The sequence below is a fragment of the Leucoraja erinacea genome, chromosome 1, assembly GCF_028641065.1.
Source record: "Leucoraja erinacea ecotype New England chromosome 1, Leri_hhj_1, whole genome shotgun sequence".
NCBI lineage: Eukaryota > Metazoa > Chordata > Chondrichthyes > Rajiformes > Rajidae > Leucoraja > Leucoraja erinaceus.
The window spans coordinates 138,242,635-138,255,887 of record NC_073377.1 but is presented as its reverse complement, the minus strand read 5'-3'; the positions used below and the strand labels follow the sequence as shown (position 1 = coordinate 138,255,887).

General features: G+C 44.1%; 1 protein-coding gene across 4 annotated transcripts in view; it reads left to right on the top strand.

Moving 5' to 3' along the window:
- The window catches only part of uso1 (USO1 vesicle transport factor), a 121,857-nt gene extending 108,616 nt beyond the window's left edge, over window positions 1-13,241 (top strand). For 3 of the 4 annotated variants that reach the window (XM_055644170.1, XM_055644154.1, XM_055644162.1), the window contains one exon: window positions 2,294-3,356. In XM_055644170.1, the coding sequence (XP_055500145.1) occupies window positions 2,294-2,365 (72 nt within the window). In that variant the 3' untranslated portion in view covers window positions 2,366-3,356. Of the gene's footprint in view, window positions 1-2,293; window positions 3,357-13,017 lie in introns of those variants that run through there. The other variant, XM_055644146.1, reaches the window with a different exon arrangement.
- Window positions 13,242-13,253: the final 12 nt, after the last annotated feature.

Genomic DNA, 13,253 nt, shown 5'->3' with positions numbered 1-13,253 from the left:
TGCTGGTCCCATACCTGTTAAGATGCAATCCGTCCCTTTTGTACAGTTCCCCCTTACCCCAAAACAGATCCCAGTGATCCAAGAATCTAAATCCCTGCCCCGTGCACCAGCTCTTCAGCCACACGTTCAGGTCCCGTATCTCCCTGTTCCTGCTCTCGCCAGCACGAGGAACTGGAAGCAAACCGGAGATAACAACCCTGGGAGTTGATCAGTCTCGGGTATCTAAAAACGTTGATGAAGGCAGAGCAGTAGACATGGTTTGCATTGATTTCGGCAAGGCTTTTGGACCTGCCTACCATGCAGAACTTGTCAGAGGTATAGACACAATGGGTCCAAATGTACTTTGACCAACTGGATGCGAAGTTGGCTCCTGTTTCTCCCCACATTCTAAAGACGTACAGGTTTGTAAGTTAATTGACATGCAGATTGTAAATTGTCCCTAGTGTGTTGGATAGGGCTAGTGTACGTGGTGATCACTGGTTGGTGTGGACTCTGGCCGAAGGACCTGTTTGCACACTGTTTCTCTAAAGACCAAATCCTATTTATTTCCCTCATAATTTTGAGGACGGGCACACCGGCTACTCCTAATTTCCATCAAAGTCCTTTCTATCCATATATTTGTCAAGTCTTCCTCAAGCTTTTGCTCTCCTCTCGATCAACAACAAAGTAAACACTCAACCCATCCAGTGCATGCCATCGTATCTCTATCTATCTTTTCCCCTTTGCTCTAACTATTGTACTTGAGTGTGGCTTGATTGTATATATGTATAACCATATAACAATTACAGCACGGAAACAGGCCATCTCGACCTTTCTAGTCCGTGCCGAACACGTATTCTCCCCTAGTCCCATACACCTGCGTTCAGACCATAACCCTCCATTCCTTTCCAGTCCATATAATTATCCAATTTATTTTTAAATGATAAAAACGAACCTGCCTCCACCACCTTCACTGGAAGCTCATTCCACACAGCCACCACTCTCTGAGTAAAGAAGTTCCCCCTCATGTTACCCCTAAACTTCTGTCCCTTAATTCTCAAGTCATGTCCTCTTGTTTGAATTTTCCCTACTCTCAGTGGGAAAAGCTTATCCACATCAACTCTGTCTATCCCTCTTATCATTTTAAAGACCTCTATCAAGTCCCCCCTTAACCTTCTGCGCTCCAAAGAATAAAGCCCTAACTTGTTCAACCTTTCTCTGTAACTTAGTTGCTGAAACCCAGGCAACATTCTAGTAAATCTCCTCTGTACTCTCTCTATTTTGTTGACATCCTTCCTATAATTAGGCGACCAAAATTGTACACCATACTCCAAAATTGGCCTCACCAATGCCTTGTACAATTTTAACATTACATTATACTCAATGCTCTGATTTATAAAGGCCAGCACACCAAAAGCTTTCTTTACCACCCTATCTACATGAGATTCCACTTTCAGGGAACTGCACAGTTATTCCCAGATCCTTCTGTTCACCTGCATTCTTCAATTCCCTACCATTTACCATGTACGTCCTATTTTGATTTGTCCTGCCAAGATGTAGCACCTCACACTTATCAGCATTAAACTCCATCTGCCATCTTTCAGCCCACTCTTCCAACTGGCATAAATCTCTCTGTAGACTTTCAAAATCTACTTCATTATCCACAACCCCACCTATCTTAGTATCATCTGCATACTTACTAATCCAATTTACCACACCATCATCCAGATCATTGATGTACATGACAAACAACAGTGGACCCAACACAGATCCCTGTGGCACCCCACTAGTCACTGGCCTCCAACCTGACAAACTACCATCCACCATTACTCTCTGGCATCTCCCATTCAGCCACTGTTGAATCCATCTTGCTACTCCACCATTAATACCCAACAATTGAACCTTCTTAACCAACCTTCCGTGAGGAACCTTGTCAAAGGCCTTACTGAAGTCCATATATACAACATCCACTACTTTACCCTCATCAATTTCCCGAGTAACCTCTTCAAAAAATTCAAGAAGATTAGTCAAACATGACCTTCCAGGCACAAATCCATGTTGACTATTCCTAATCAGACCCTGTTTATCCAGATGCTTATATATATTATCTCTAAGTATCCTTTCCATAGTATTATCAGATCTGATGGAAAGCATACAAAACAAAGTTTTTCACTGTACTTGTGACAAATCTAAATGTAAATGGTTTTACCACAAAATGAGTTGAATTGAGATAACAGGCTGTAGTGGTGATCAATGGTGGCTGAAGGGCCTGTTTTGATGCCGTGTGACTCTAAAATGTCTCCTCTTTCTGCAGATTGAAGATGAAGACGACATGGAGTCTGGCGACCAGGATGATGATGACTATGACGAAGATGAACCCAACTAGTTATATCTGACTTGCACGCAGACAAAGTAGGGAAATAGAATGGAAAGAGGGTCAAAGCTTCGAATATCACAATGAGTAAAAGTAGAAGCTGGGTTAACCACGTTTGGGGTTTTTGAAAGGGGTTTTGAAATATCTGTTCATTGTATCTACCCATTACAGAAGTTTTCTCATCAGGTAGGGCAGAAGCTTTTAATTCTTAAAGTATTAAAATTTTAACAAAGCATTTATTTTTCTCCATTTAAGGGAAAGAAATAGATAGCTTCCTCCCCCCAGCCATCGGTATAGTCAACAGAGATTCGCTCTTGTTCTCGTTTAACCTGCACCATTATGGAACTGTAAACTTAATCATGTGTTTCTACAGGATGTGTTGTTATGGGAGGTTGTTGACTTCACTGCAAACTCGGGAGGGGTGAAATGTTCGATGCCAGGCCAGGAATTGGGGCAATAAGATGCTCTACATTGCGATGGCAGCATGAGAACTTGCAGTTCTATCCATTCACATGGCGTCGTGCCCATCTAGTGCGAGCGGTTTGCTGCAGGGGAGTAGCGTGGAGCATCTGTCTTGCCTGCCTATGCATTGTTGGCAGTGGGTGAGGGGGCATTGCATCCACACTTTTGTATCTGCAGCAACACCAAAGTTGGACCGGCTCTGTGACTGAGGTCACACGCTGAGAAGGTTGTATCTGAGATCGTCCCCTCCCTGCCTCGTGACCCTCTGTCATTGTGCCTTCACTTAGCTCTAAGCTCGGGTCCGTCCCTCCAAATCGAAACTTGTTGTCAAGTTAACAGCGGCACAACATGGGAACAGTTTGGTATTAACTGATATTTGAGTGTCACTCTGGTTAATGTCAATTTATTATTTGTAGACAAAACTGCAAGCAAAGACTTATTTCTGAATCTGTTCGCTGCATTGATGAGAGACATGATCTGTATGATTTATGTAATTTATTGGCTGTTGGGCCAAATTGGAATAAAATGAGATAGCACACTTTATAGAGAGAATTTAATTGTTTCAGAAATAAAGTTCATATCTAGGAAATTTCAGGTACAAATGTTTTCACTAATTTCATGCAGTAAAATATAATGCACGTTATCGGGTTCTAGTTTTAACTGAAGATTGACTTTCATTAGATATCTTATTGCAGTGTTATTTACTATTAGGTAAGTACATAAGTCGTAGCAGAATTAGGCCATTCGGCTTATCCTGTCTACGCCACCTAAATCACATAGCTGATTTATCTTTGCCTCCCAATCCCATTCTCCTGTCATGGCTCCACAACCCTTGACGCCCTTATTAATCAAGAACCTGTTAATACCTACCTTAAAAATACCCATAGACGGCCTCCACAGTTGGCTGTGGCAATGAATTTCCACCCTCTGATTAAAGAAATCCCTCCTCATCGCCTTTCTAAAGATACATTATTTTATTCTGAGGCTGTGCCCTCTAGTCCTAGGCTCTCCCACTAGTGGAAACATCCGCTCTATCCAGGCCTTTCACTATTAGGTAAGTTTCAATTAGGTACCCCCTCATCCTTCAAAACTCTAGCGAGTACAGGCCCAGTGCCTTCAAACGCTCATCATACGTTAACCCACTCATCCCCGTGATCATTCTTGTAAACCACCTCTGAACGCCAACACCAGCCTCCTCAAATATGGGGCCCCAAACTGCTCACAATCAGTTGTTTGTGTCTGATATTTTTGGCCAGAGTTTCCATTGCCAGAGTAACAGGCGGAACATCACATTGGGTAGCTTACCAACGATAAGGGCATTGAAGTCTTCAATTTCAAGTGATAAACCACCCCCATCCCCCTTATCAGGTGCACACACATCTCCTACCATCTCCCACCACCCTGGTCACCCTGCTCCCTTCCACACTTGTTATCAGGCAACCCTACCAACAACTAGGGAGCAGTCCTGAACTACCATCTACCTTGCTGTAGACCCTCAGACTATCTTTGATTGGACTTTTCAGGCTTTATCTTGCACAAACATTATTCCCTTTAGCAAGTATCTGTACACTGTGGATGGCTTGATTGTAATTGTGTATTGTCTTTCCACTGACTGGTTAGCACGCAACAAAAGCTTTTCACTGTACCTCGGTACACGTGACAATAAACTCAACCTCCATATGCTCATCTTCAAATCGTCACATCTAGTCCGGTTCCCTTTTATCCCCATCCCCTTCCACCCATATCCCTTCCTCGAGCTTTACATTTCACTCCTCTTATCCCCTCATCTGACACCCTTTTGTCTCTCTTTCACTTCCAGCCTTTATCACTTACTCCACCCATCTGCCAATTAGCCCCCCTCACCCGTATCCCTTTATCACTTGTCCTGCCCCCTCCCCACTCTTCCCAGGTCCCCCACCCGCCACACTACATCAGTCTGAACCAACCCGAAATGTTGTCTGTTTATTCACTCCATAGATGCTGCCTGACCAACTGAGTTTTTTTGCATAGGATTCCAGCATCTGTTGTGTCTTGATTCTCCATTTCCAGTTCTCAAGTCTTGAATTGGTCAAAGCTACCTGCCGATTCCACATTTTAAATCCGTTTACAGAATTCCTTTGACAGATTGATATCACTGCATGGAATCACTTTTGGATGTTTCAGTATGTACAAAGCACTACGTGGCGGACAATGGTGTGAGGTGCAGGAGATAGTCTCTCAATTTTAATGCTGTGTTTCATGGGGAAACATTCACTTGCAATGCGTAGTTTTGTAGGTTTACAATGATGAGCGCTTGCCGCTCTTGATGAGTAACTTTAATCTGGTACTTGGAATTTCCAGACTATACAGTTCAGTTATTGTTGTATTAAAGTTTGTTGATGTCATCGAGAGAACTTGGACGAATGTAACTATTGGCTCAAAGCTCGGAGGAATTTTGAAACAGTGCAGTAAACTCTGGCAATAACGGACCTCTATTTAGCGGGTTTCGGATATAGCGGGCCGAGGCTCCCATTGCACGGTCCACCCCACTTTGGCCAGTTACCTGACGAGCCGATGCCACATGACGGGAGCTTCCGGTCGCGGGAGCGGAGGGAGTGAGCAGCATGAAGGCGGCGCGAGTGCCGGGCCCAACGCACTTCATTTCCCCGGCCTGTGAATTCCTGCTTGTTTAGACACGTTGGGGCCGCGTTTCATCCCTCCCGGCCTTGGGTTTAACATACAAACATAGAAAATAGGTGCAGGAGTAGGCCATTCGGCCCTTTGAGCCTGCACCGCCATTCGATATGATCATGGCTGATCATCCAACTCGGTATCCCATCCCTGCCTTCTCTCCATACCCCCTGATCCCTTTAGCCACAAGGGTCACATCTAACTCCCTCTTAAATATAGCCAATGAACTGGCCTCAACTACCTTCTGTGGCAGAGAATTCCACAGATTCACCACTCTCTGTGTAAAAAATGTTTTTCTCATCTCTGTCCTTAAAGTCCCTCTTATCCTTAAACTGTGACCCCTAGTTCTGGACTTATAATAGGAAGTCTAGATGCAGGAATAATCTTCCTGCATCTAGCCTGTCCAAACCCTTAAGAATTTTGTAAGTTTCTATAAGAGTTTTTATAACCTTATCCCCCTCACTTGGTTATAGAAGACAATCAGCAATAACCATTCCCCCCCCCCCTCTCCCCGGTCCGTTTTATCAAGGGTTTACTGTGTTGCTGGTTGTGAATTTGCCAAGCACAGTCCCGTGGTACTGCAGAAACTGCTTTCAGTAAATCTGTTCTTCTCTGATCGCTAGATTTATGACCAATTCATCTGAGTACCACCCGTACGTAGGTTTCCCTGGCAGCTGGTTAGAAAGTTGGAATCTCCTCAACTGCTCAAACTCCTCAAATCTTAGGTCCTGATGTATAATCGGTCGTCCATGTCATCCATCAAGCATTCAATTGCCACCCTGTGTGACTGTTGCCATCACTGAAAGTTCCTCTTCCCACAAATGTCTGAAGAAGGGTTTCATCCCGAAACGTTGCCTATTTCCTTCGCTCCATAGGTGCTGCCTCACCCGCTGAGTTTTTCCAGCATTTTTGTCTACCTTCGATTTTCCAGCATCTGCAGTTCCTTCTTAAACACCTAAACTAAAATGGTTAGTCTGAACTAACCATTTGGTTAGTTAGTCTGAACTTCAGTCTGAAGAAGGGTCTTGACCCGAAACGTCACCTATTCCTTCGCTCCGTAGATACTGCCACACCCACTGAGTTACTCCAGTATTTTTTATCTCCCTTCGATTTTTCCAGCATCTGCAGTTTTCTTAAACTAAAATGGTTGATCAGGTTGTTTTGGGACTTGGAAACTGCTGCTGAACCGCATTGTGTTGTTCCCATTCCTGCTTCATTGAGGCATCAATGAGGGGAAGGAGCAGGCAAGAGCAGGAGAACAAACCAGGGGACGTGCTGGACCTACAGAAGGCCTTTGAAGTGCCACACCAGAGATTATAAAAAACAGATTTGTCGTGTGCAGTACTAGAAGAAACATAAATTGTGCAATGAGCGAGTTAATTAATTTTGGAAAGAAAGAACATCTGTAATATGACCAAATATCACTTTTGAAAACAAAAGTTTTATGTTATCTAAAACAAGATTTTAATTCTAAATAAAGGATGTCATTATGTTGGAAAAGGCACAGAAGAGATTCACCAGTATGTTATCTGGGCTTACGGGCTTGAGTTGAGTTATAGAGAGAGGTTGAATAGACTGGGAATATTACAAGCTGGACCACTTGTTGCTGCTGGAAACTGATACATCACAAAGATCTAGCAGTCCATATATAATGAATAGACACTGAATGCTGGAGTAACTCAGCGGGTCAAGCAGCATCTCTGGAGGACATGGATAGGTTATGTTTTGGATTGGGACCCTTCTTCGAGATTCAAGAGAGTTTATTGTCATGTGTCCTAGAATGACTGATTGTAGCGGGGGGCGGTGGGAACTGGAAGCAGAAAAAGATCAGACAAATCTGGGACGGCAAGAGAGGACGTAGAGTAGATAAAAATGCTGGAGAAACACAGCTGTGAGGAAGCATCTATGGAGTGAAGGACTAGGTGACGTTTCGGGCCGAGACCCTTCTTCAGACAAGGTGATTGTTGGCTGGAGAGGGGGCAATCCCAAGCAGAATACATCATTGTGAACTGTGGAGCTGTCAACCAACTTTTAAATGAGGGAGGTGAGTGTTTGTGGAAGTTGACGAAATTTGAGAATTCAACGTTCATGCCCCTGGGTTGTAAGCTGCCCAAGTGATATATGAGGTGCTGTTCCTTCAGTTTGTGTTTGGCCTCATTCTGGCAATGGAGGAGGCGTGGGACAGAAAGGTCAGTGGGAATGGGAAGGGGAGTTAAAATGCTTGGCGACCAGATGATCGATTCTGTGTTCAGCGAAGTCTGCTTGGCCTCACTGATGTCCAGGAGGCCTATGTTTCATATCCGCATACATGATCTTATAGGTGATCAGTCTACCATGAGGTGGCTTCGGAGGTGGTGAATGCTCTGGATAACTTCCAAAATTCTGTACCTTTCTGCGGATTGGAGGGCAATGAATATGATACTATTAGTTGAGGAATAAGCAGAAGAGGAAACTAGGATCTATTGACCAATTAGCCCAGGTAAGGCATAATCAGGCTTCTAAGAATCGTCAAATGTTTCCAGCAGATGGATGCAGCCATTTGAACCACTGATTCCACACCTACCAGTTCCTCAGCCCCTTCGCCACCATTTATCCAACTCCCTCTTTTGACTTTGGAGATACTGCACCAAAACAGGCCCTTCGGCCCAACGAGTCCCCGCCGACCAGCGACAACATCGTACACTATCACCATCCCACACACAAGGGACAATTTATAATTTACAGAAGCCAATTAACCTACAAACCTGCACGTCCTTGGAGTGTGGGGAAACCAGAGCACCCAGAGAAAACCCACGGGGTCACAGGGAGAACAAGTTCTGCACAGACAGCAGCTGTAGTCCGGATTAAACTCGGGTTTCTTGCGCTGTAAGGCAGAAACTCTACTGCTGTGCCACAGTGCCGCCCTCCAGAAGACCACATCTGTCAACAGTATGTTCCAAACGCCAACTGTACACTAAAAATAAAGGCAATGATGTCCACAAACGGTGAGGATTTATGAATGAGAATTTATGTTTGCCCAATGTATTGGAGTTCTTCGAGGATGTATCTAACGAAAGTTAGCAGCTTCATATTTCTGGACGTTAACATCTGTGATGACCTGTCCTAGGTCCAGCACAAAAATGGAATGCCAGCACCTCTACTTTCTTAGAAGTTTAAACAGATTGGTCATGTTACCGAATACGCTTAACAAACTTTTATATATATATAACATATAACAATTACAGCACGGAAACAGGCCATCTCGGCCCTACAAGTCCGTGCCGAACAACCTTTTTTTTCCCCCTTAGTCCCACCTGCCTGCACTCATACCATAACCCTCCATTCCCTTCTCATCCATATGCCTATCCAATTTATTTTTAAATGATACCAATGAACCTGCCTCCACCACTTCCACCGGAAGCTCATTCCGCACCGCTACCACTCTCTGAGTAAAGAAGTTCCCCCTCATATTACCCCTAAACTTCTGTCCCTTAATTCTGAAGTCATGTCCTCTTGTTTGAATCTTCCCTATTCTCAAAGGGAAAACCTTATCCATGTCAACTCTGTCTATCCCTCTCATCATTTTAAAGACCTCTATCAAGTCCCCCCTTAACCTTCTGCGCTCCAGAGAATAAAGACCTAACTTATTCAACCTATCTTTGTAACTTAGTTGTTGAAACCCAGGCAACATTCTAGTAAATCTCCTCTGTACTCTCTCTATTTTGTTGACATCCTTCCTATAATTGGGCGACCAAAATTGTACACCATACTCCAGATTTGGTCTCACCAATGCCTTGTACAATTTTAACATTACATCCCAGCTTCTATACTCAATGCTCTGATTTATAAAGGCTAGCATACCAAAAGCTTTCTTTACCACCCTATCTATATGAGATTACACCTTCAAGGAACTATGCACGGTTATACCCAGATCCCTCTGTTCAACTGTATTCTTCAATTCCCTACCATTTACCATGTACGTCCTATTTTGATTTGTCCTGCCAAGGTGTAGCACCTCACATTTATCAGCATTAAACTCCATCTGCCATCTTTCAGCCCATTTTTCCAAATGGCCTAAATCACTCTGTAGACTTTGGAAATCCTCTTCATTATCCACAACACCCCCTATCTTGGTATCATCTGCATACTTACTAATCCAATTTACCACACCTTCATCCAGATCATTGATGTACATGACAAACAACAAAGGACCCAACACAGATCCCTGAGGCACCCCACTAAGTCACCTGCCTCCAACCCGATAAACAGCCATCCACCATTACCCTCTGGCTTCTCCCATTCAGCCACTGTTGAATCCATCTTGCTATTCCTGCATTTATACCCAACAGTTGAACCTTCTTAACCAACCTTCCATGAGGAACCTTGTCAAAGGCCTTACTAAAGCCATATAGACAACATCCACTGCTTTACCCTCGTCAATTTCCCTAGTAACCTCTTCAAAAAATTCAAGAAGATTAGTCAAATTCAGGCACAAATCCATGTTGACTGTTCCTAATCAGACCCTGTTTATCTAGATGCGTATATATATTATCTCTTAAGTATATTTTCCATTAATTTGCCCACCACTGAAGTCAAACTAACGGGTCTATAATTGCTAGGTCTACATGCACTGTAGAAAGTACCCTGACTGGTTCCAACATATAGGACTGCAAGAGGATGCAGAGAATGATGGACCCAACCCAGTCCATTACGGGCCCAGCCCTCCCCATCATCGAAAGCATCTACACCAGACGTTGCCCCAAGGCGGCGGCATCTACCATCAAGGATGGTAGATGTACCTCCTGCCCTCGTCTCACTGCTACCGCCGGGCAGAAGATACAGAAGCCTGAAGTCCCACACCCCCAGTTTCAGGAACAGCTGCTTTCCTACAACCATCAGGATCTTGCACCGACCTGCACAACCCTAATCCTGCCTCAGCGACTGAGTATTGTGGACCTAATCCTTGCACTACCATGGACTAGTTTTCTATTTTGTGTTTTCACCAATGTCTTGTTTTTATGCGTGTTTTTTTCTTAGTCGTTTCGAAAATTTTATATTTATGTATAATTTGACTCGGGTTTCTGGATGGAGGCAAGGGAGAAGGTGTAGGTTTGGGGGGGGGGGGGTAGTGAGTGAGCAGAATTACGGGGCACAAGAGAAAGAGAACATCTCAGGTGCCGTAGAATGGAAAGCCTCGTCTTGGGAGAAGGTGAGATGGTGGGGATTGAGAATGGAGGAAAGCGTCTTTGTTCGTACATGTAAATAAGGGCATTTCTGTTTTTGATTCCAAGAGCTAAATTGTTAAACATTGAGAGCAACAGTGGTTTGTATCCATTCTTAAATGACCATTTGTCTGTTTCAAGAGGTGCTGTTCTCTTAGTCATAGATTGATACAGCGTGGAAACGAGCCTTTTGGGCCCAACCTTCCCAACAATGTCCCAGCTACACTAGTCTCACCTGCCTGCGCTTAATCCATATCCCTCCAAACCAGACTTATCCATGTGCCTGTCTAACTGTTTCTTAAATGTTGGGATAGTCCCTGCCTCAACTACCTCTTCTGGCAGCTGGTTCCATACACCACCACCCTTTGTGTGGAAAATGTTACCCCTCAGATTACTATTAAATCTTTTCCCCCTCACCATAAACCTGTCCTCTGGTCCTTGATTCACCTACTTGGGGCAAGAGACTGTGTATCTACCCGATCTATTCCTCATGATTTTGTACACCTCTCTAAGACCACCCCTCATCCTCCTGCGCTCCACGGAATAGTCCCAGCCTACTCAACCTCTCCCTATAGCTCAGACCCTCTAGTCCTGACAACATCTTTGTAAATGTTCTCTGTACCCATTCCAGTTTGGCAACATCTTTCCTATCACATGGTGCGCAGAACTGAACACAATACTCTAAAGTGGTCTCACCAACGTCTTATACAACTGCAAACTGACCTCCCAACTTTATACTCAATAGACACAAAACGCTGGTGTAACTCAGCGGGACAGCCAGCATCTCTGGGGAGAAGGAATGGGTAACATTTTGCGTCGAGACCCTTCTGAAAAAAGTCTCGATCCAAAGCGTCACCGATTCCTTCTCTCCAGAGATGCTGCCTGTCCTGCTGAGTTACTCCAGCATTTTGTGTCTCAGGTTTAAACCAGCATCTGCAGTTCCTTTCTACACTCAATATTCTGACTGATGCAGGCCAATGTACCAAAAGTATTTTTGACCACCTGACCAACCTGTGACTTGACCATCAAGGAACCATGCACCTGCACTCCGAGCTCCCTCTGCTCTATAACACTACCCAAGAGCCCTAACTTTGACTGTGTAGATCCTGCCCGTGTTAGACTTGCCAAAATGCAACACCTTGCATTTTTATGCATTTAAATTCCATCAACCATTCCTCAGCACCAATGGCCAATCGATCAAGATCCTGCTGCAATTCTTCACAACCGTCTTCACAATTTGAAAAACCACCCACTTTTTATTAATCACCTATTGTGATTTACTTTCAGACTTTAGAGATACAACATAGAAGCAGGTCCTTTGGCCCACCGAGTTCACGCATTCACCCCGTACACTAACCCTATCCTACACACTTTTACCAAAGCTAATTAATCTATAAACCTGTATGTTTTGGTGGTGTGGGAGGAAACTGGAGCACCCAGAGGAAACCCACGCAGTCACAGGGAGAACATCCAAACTCTGTACAGAGGGCACCCGTAGTCGGGATCGAATCCAGGTCTCTACCGCTGCGCCACTGTGCGTCCCCTATTTCTAGCAACAGGCATCTCCTCAAATTCACACAGCATGAAAACAGGCCCTTCAGTCCATTTTTTCCAAGGTGCCCCATCTAAGCTAATCCCATTATCCCTGTGTTCATTCCATACACCCACCTCCCTCGGAGTGAAAAACGTTGCCCTTCTCACCCCAAACCTGTGTCTTGGTTTTGATTCTCCTGCCTTGGATAAAAGACCCTGTCCATTTTCTGCAAGAATCTGTAAGATCACCCTTCAGCCTCCTGTGCTCCAAGGCTTAAAGTCCTAGCGTGCCAAACATCTTATAGCTCAGGCCCTCAAGTCCTTACAACATCCTTGTCCTTACAATATTCTCTTCACGCTTTCCAACAATGACAATCTACCCATGGCAGGGTGAAACCCTCATTCCTTCATTAGTTTAGTTTATTGTGACGTGCACTGCAGTACACTGATAAGCATTTTTTGTTGCGTTCTATCCAGTCAGCAGAAAGACGTAATCTAGAATGATTATCTTGCACTTCAGAAGGTTGGGTTTTACACAATCCAGACATAATTTATTGTATATTTATTTGTTGTGTTGTATCTAATGTACCTGTAAAACTGCATTAAGAATGTATTATTTTGGCTTCATACCCAGCAACATTAAACAGTGTTGGAAATGTAAATATACATTGGCATTATTTTACACTTGCTCAGTCTCTGTTCGTTCTTCAAAGACTTCGATTGTTGATCAAACAAGATCTTTCCTTCAGAATTCACGTTGAGTGCTCATGATATCTTTTGTTTGTGTGATTTTTGTAGCCGGACTAGAGGCCCTGTGGCACGAGCAGAGATAATGATGGCTAAACCAACAAGAGCGTCCCAGGGCATCAACATGGTTGAGTATCATGGGCTGGTGTTGACTGATGACTGTGAGCTTGCCCTCTGACCCACACGTCCTTGAGGAACCACTTAAGATCATGAGGAACCACTTAAGATCACCGCAAATCTTGTAATCTTACCGACCAATTAAAGCGCTGCTAAGAGATGTTTCTGCA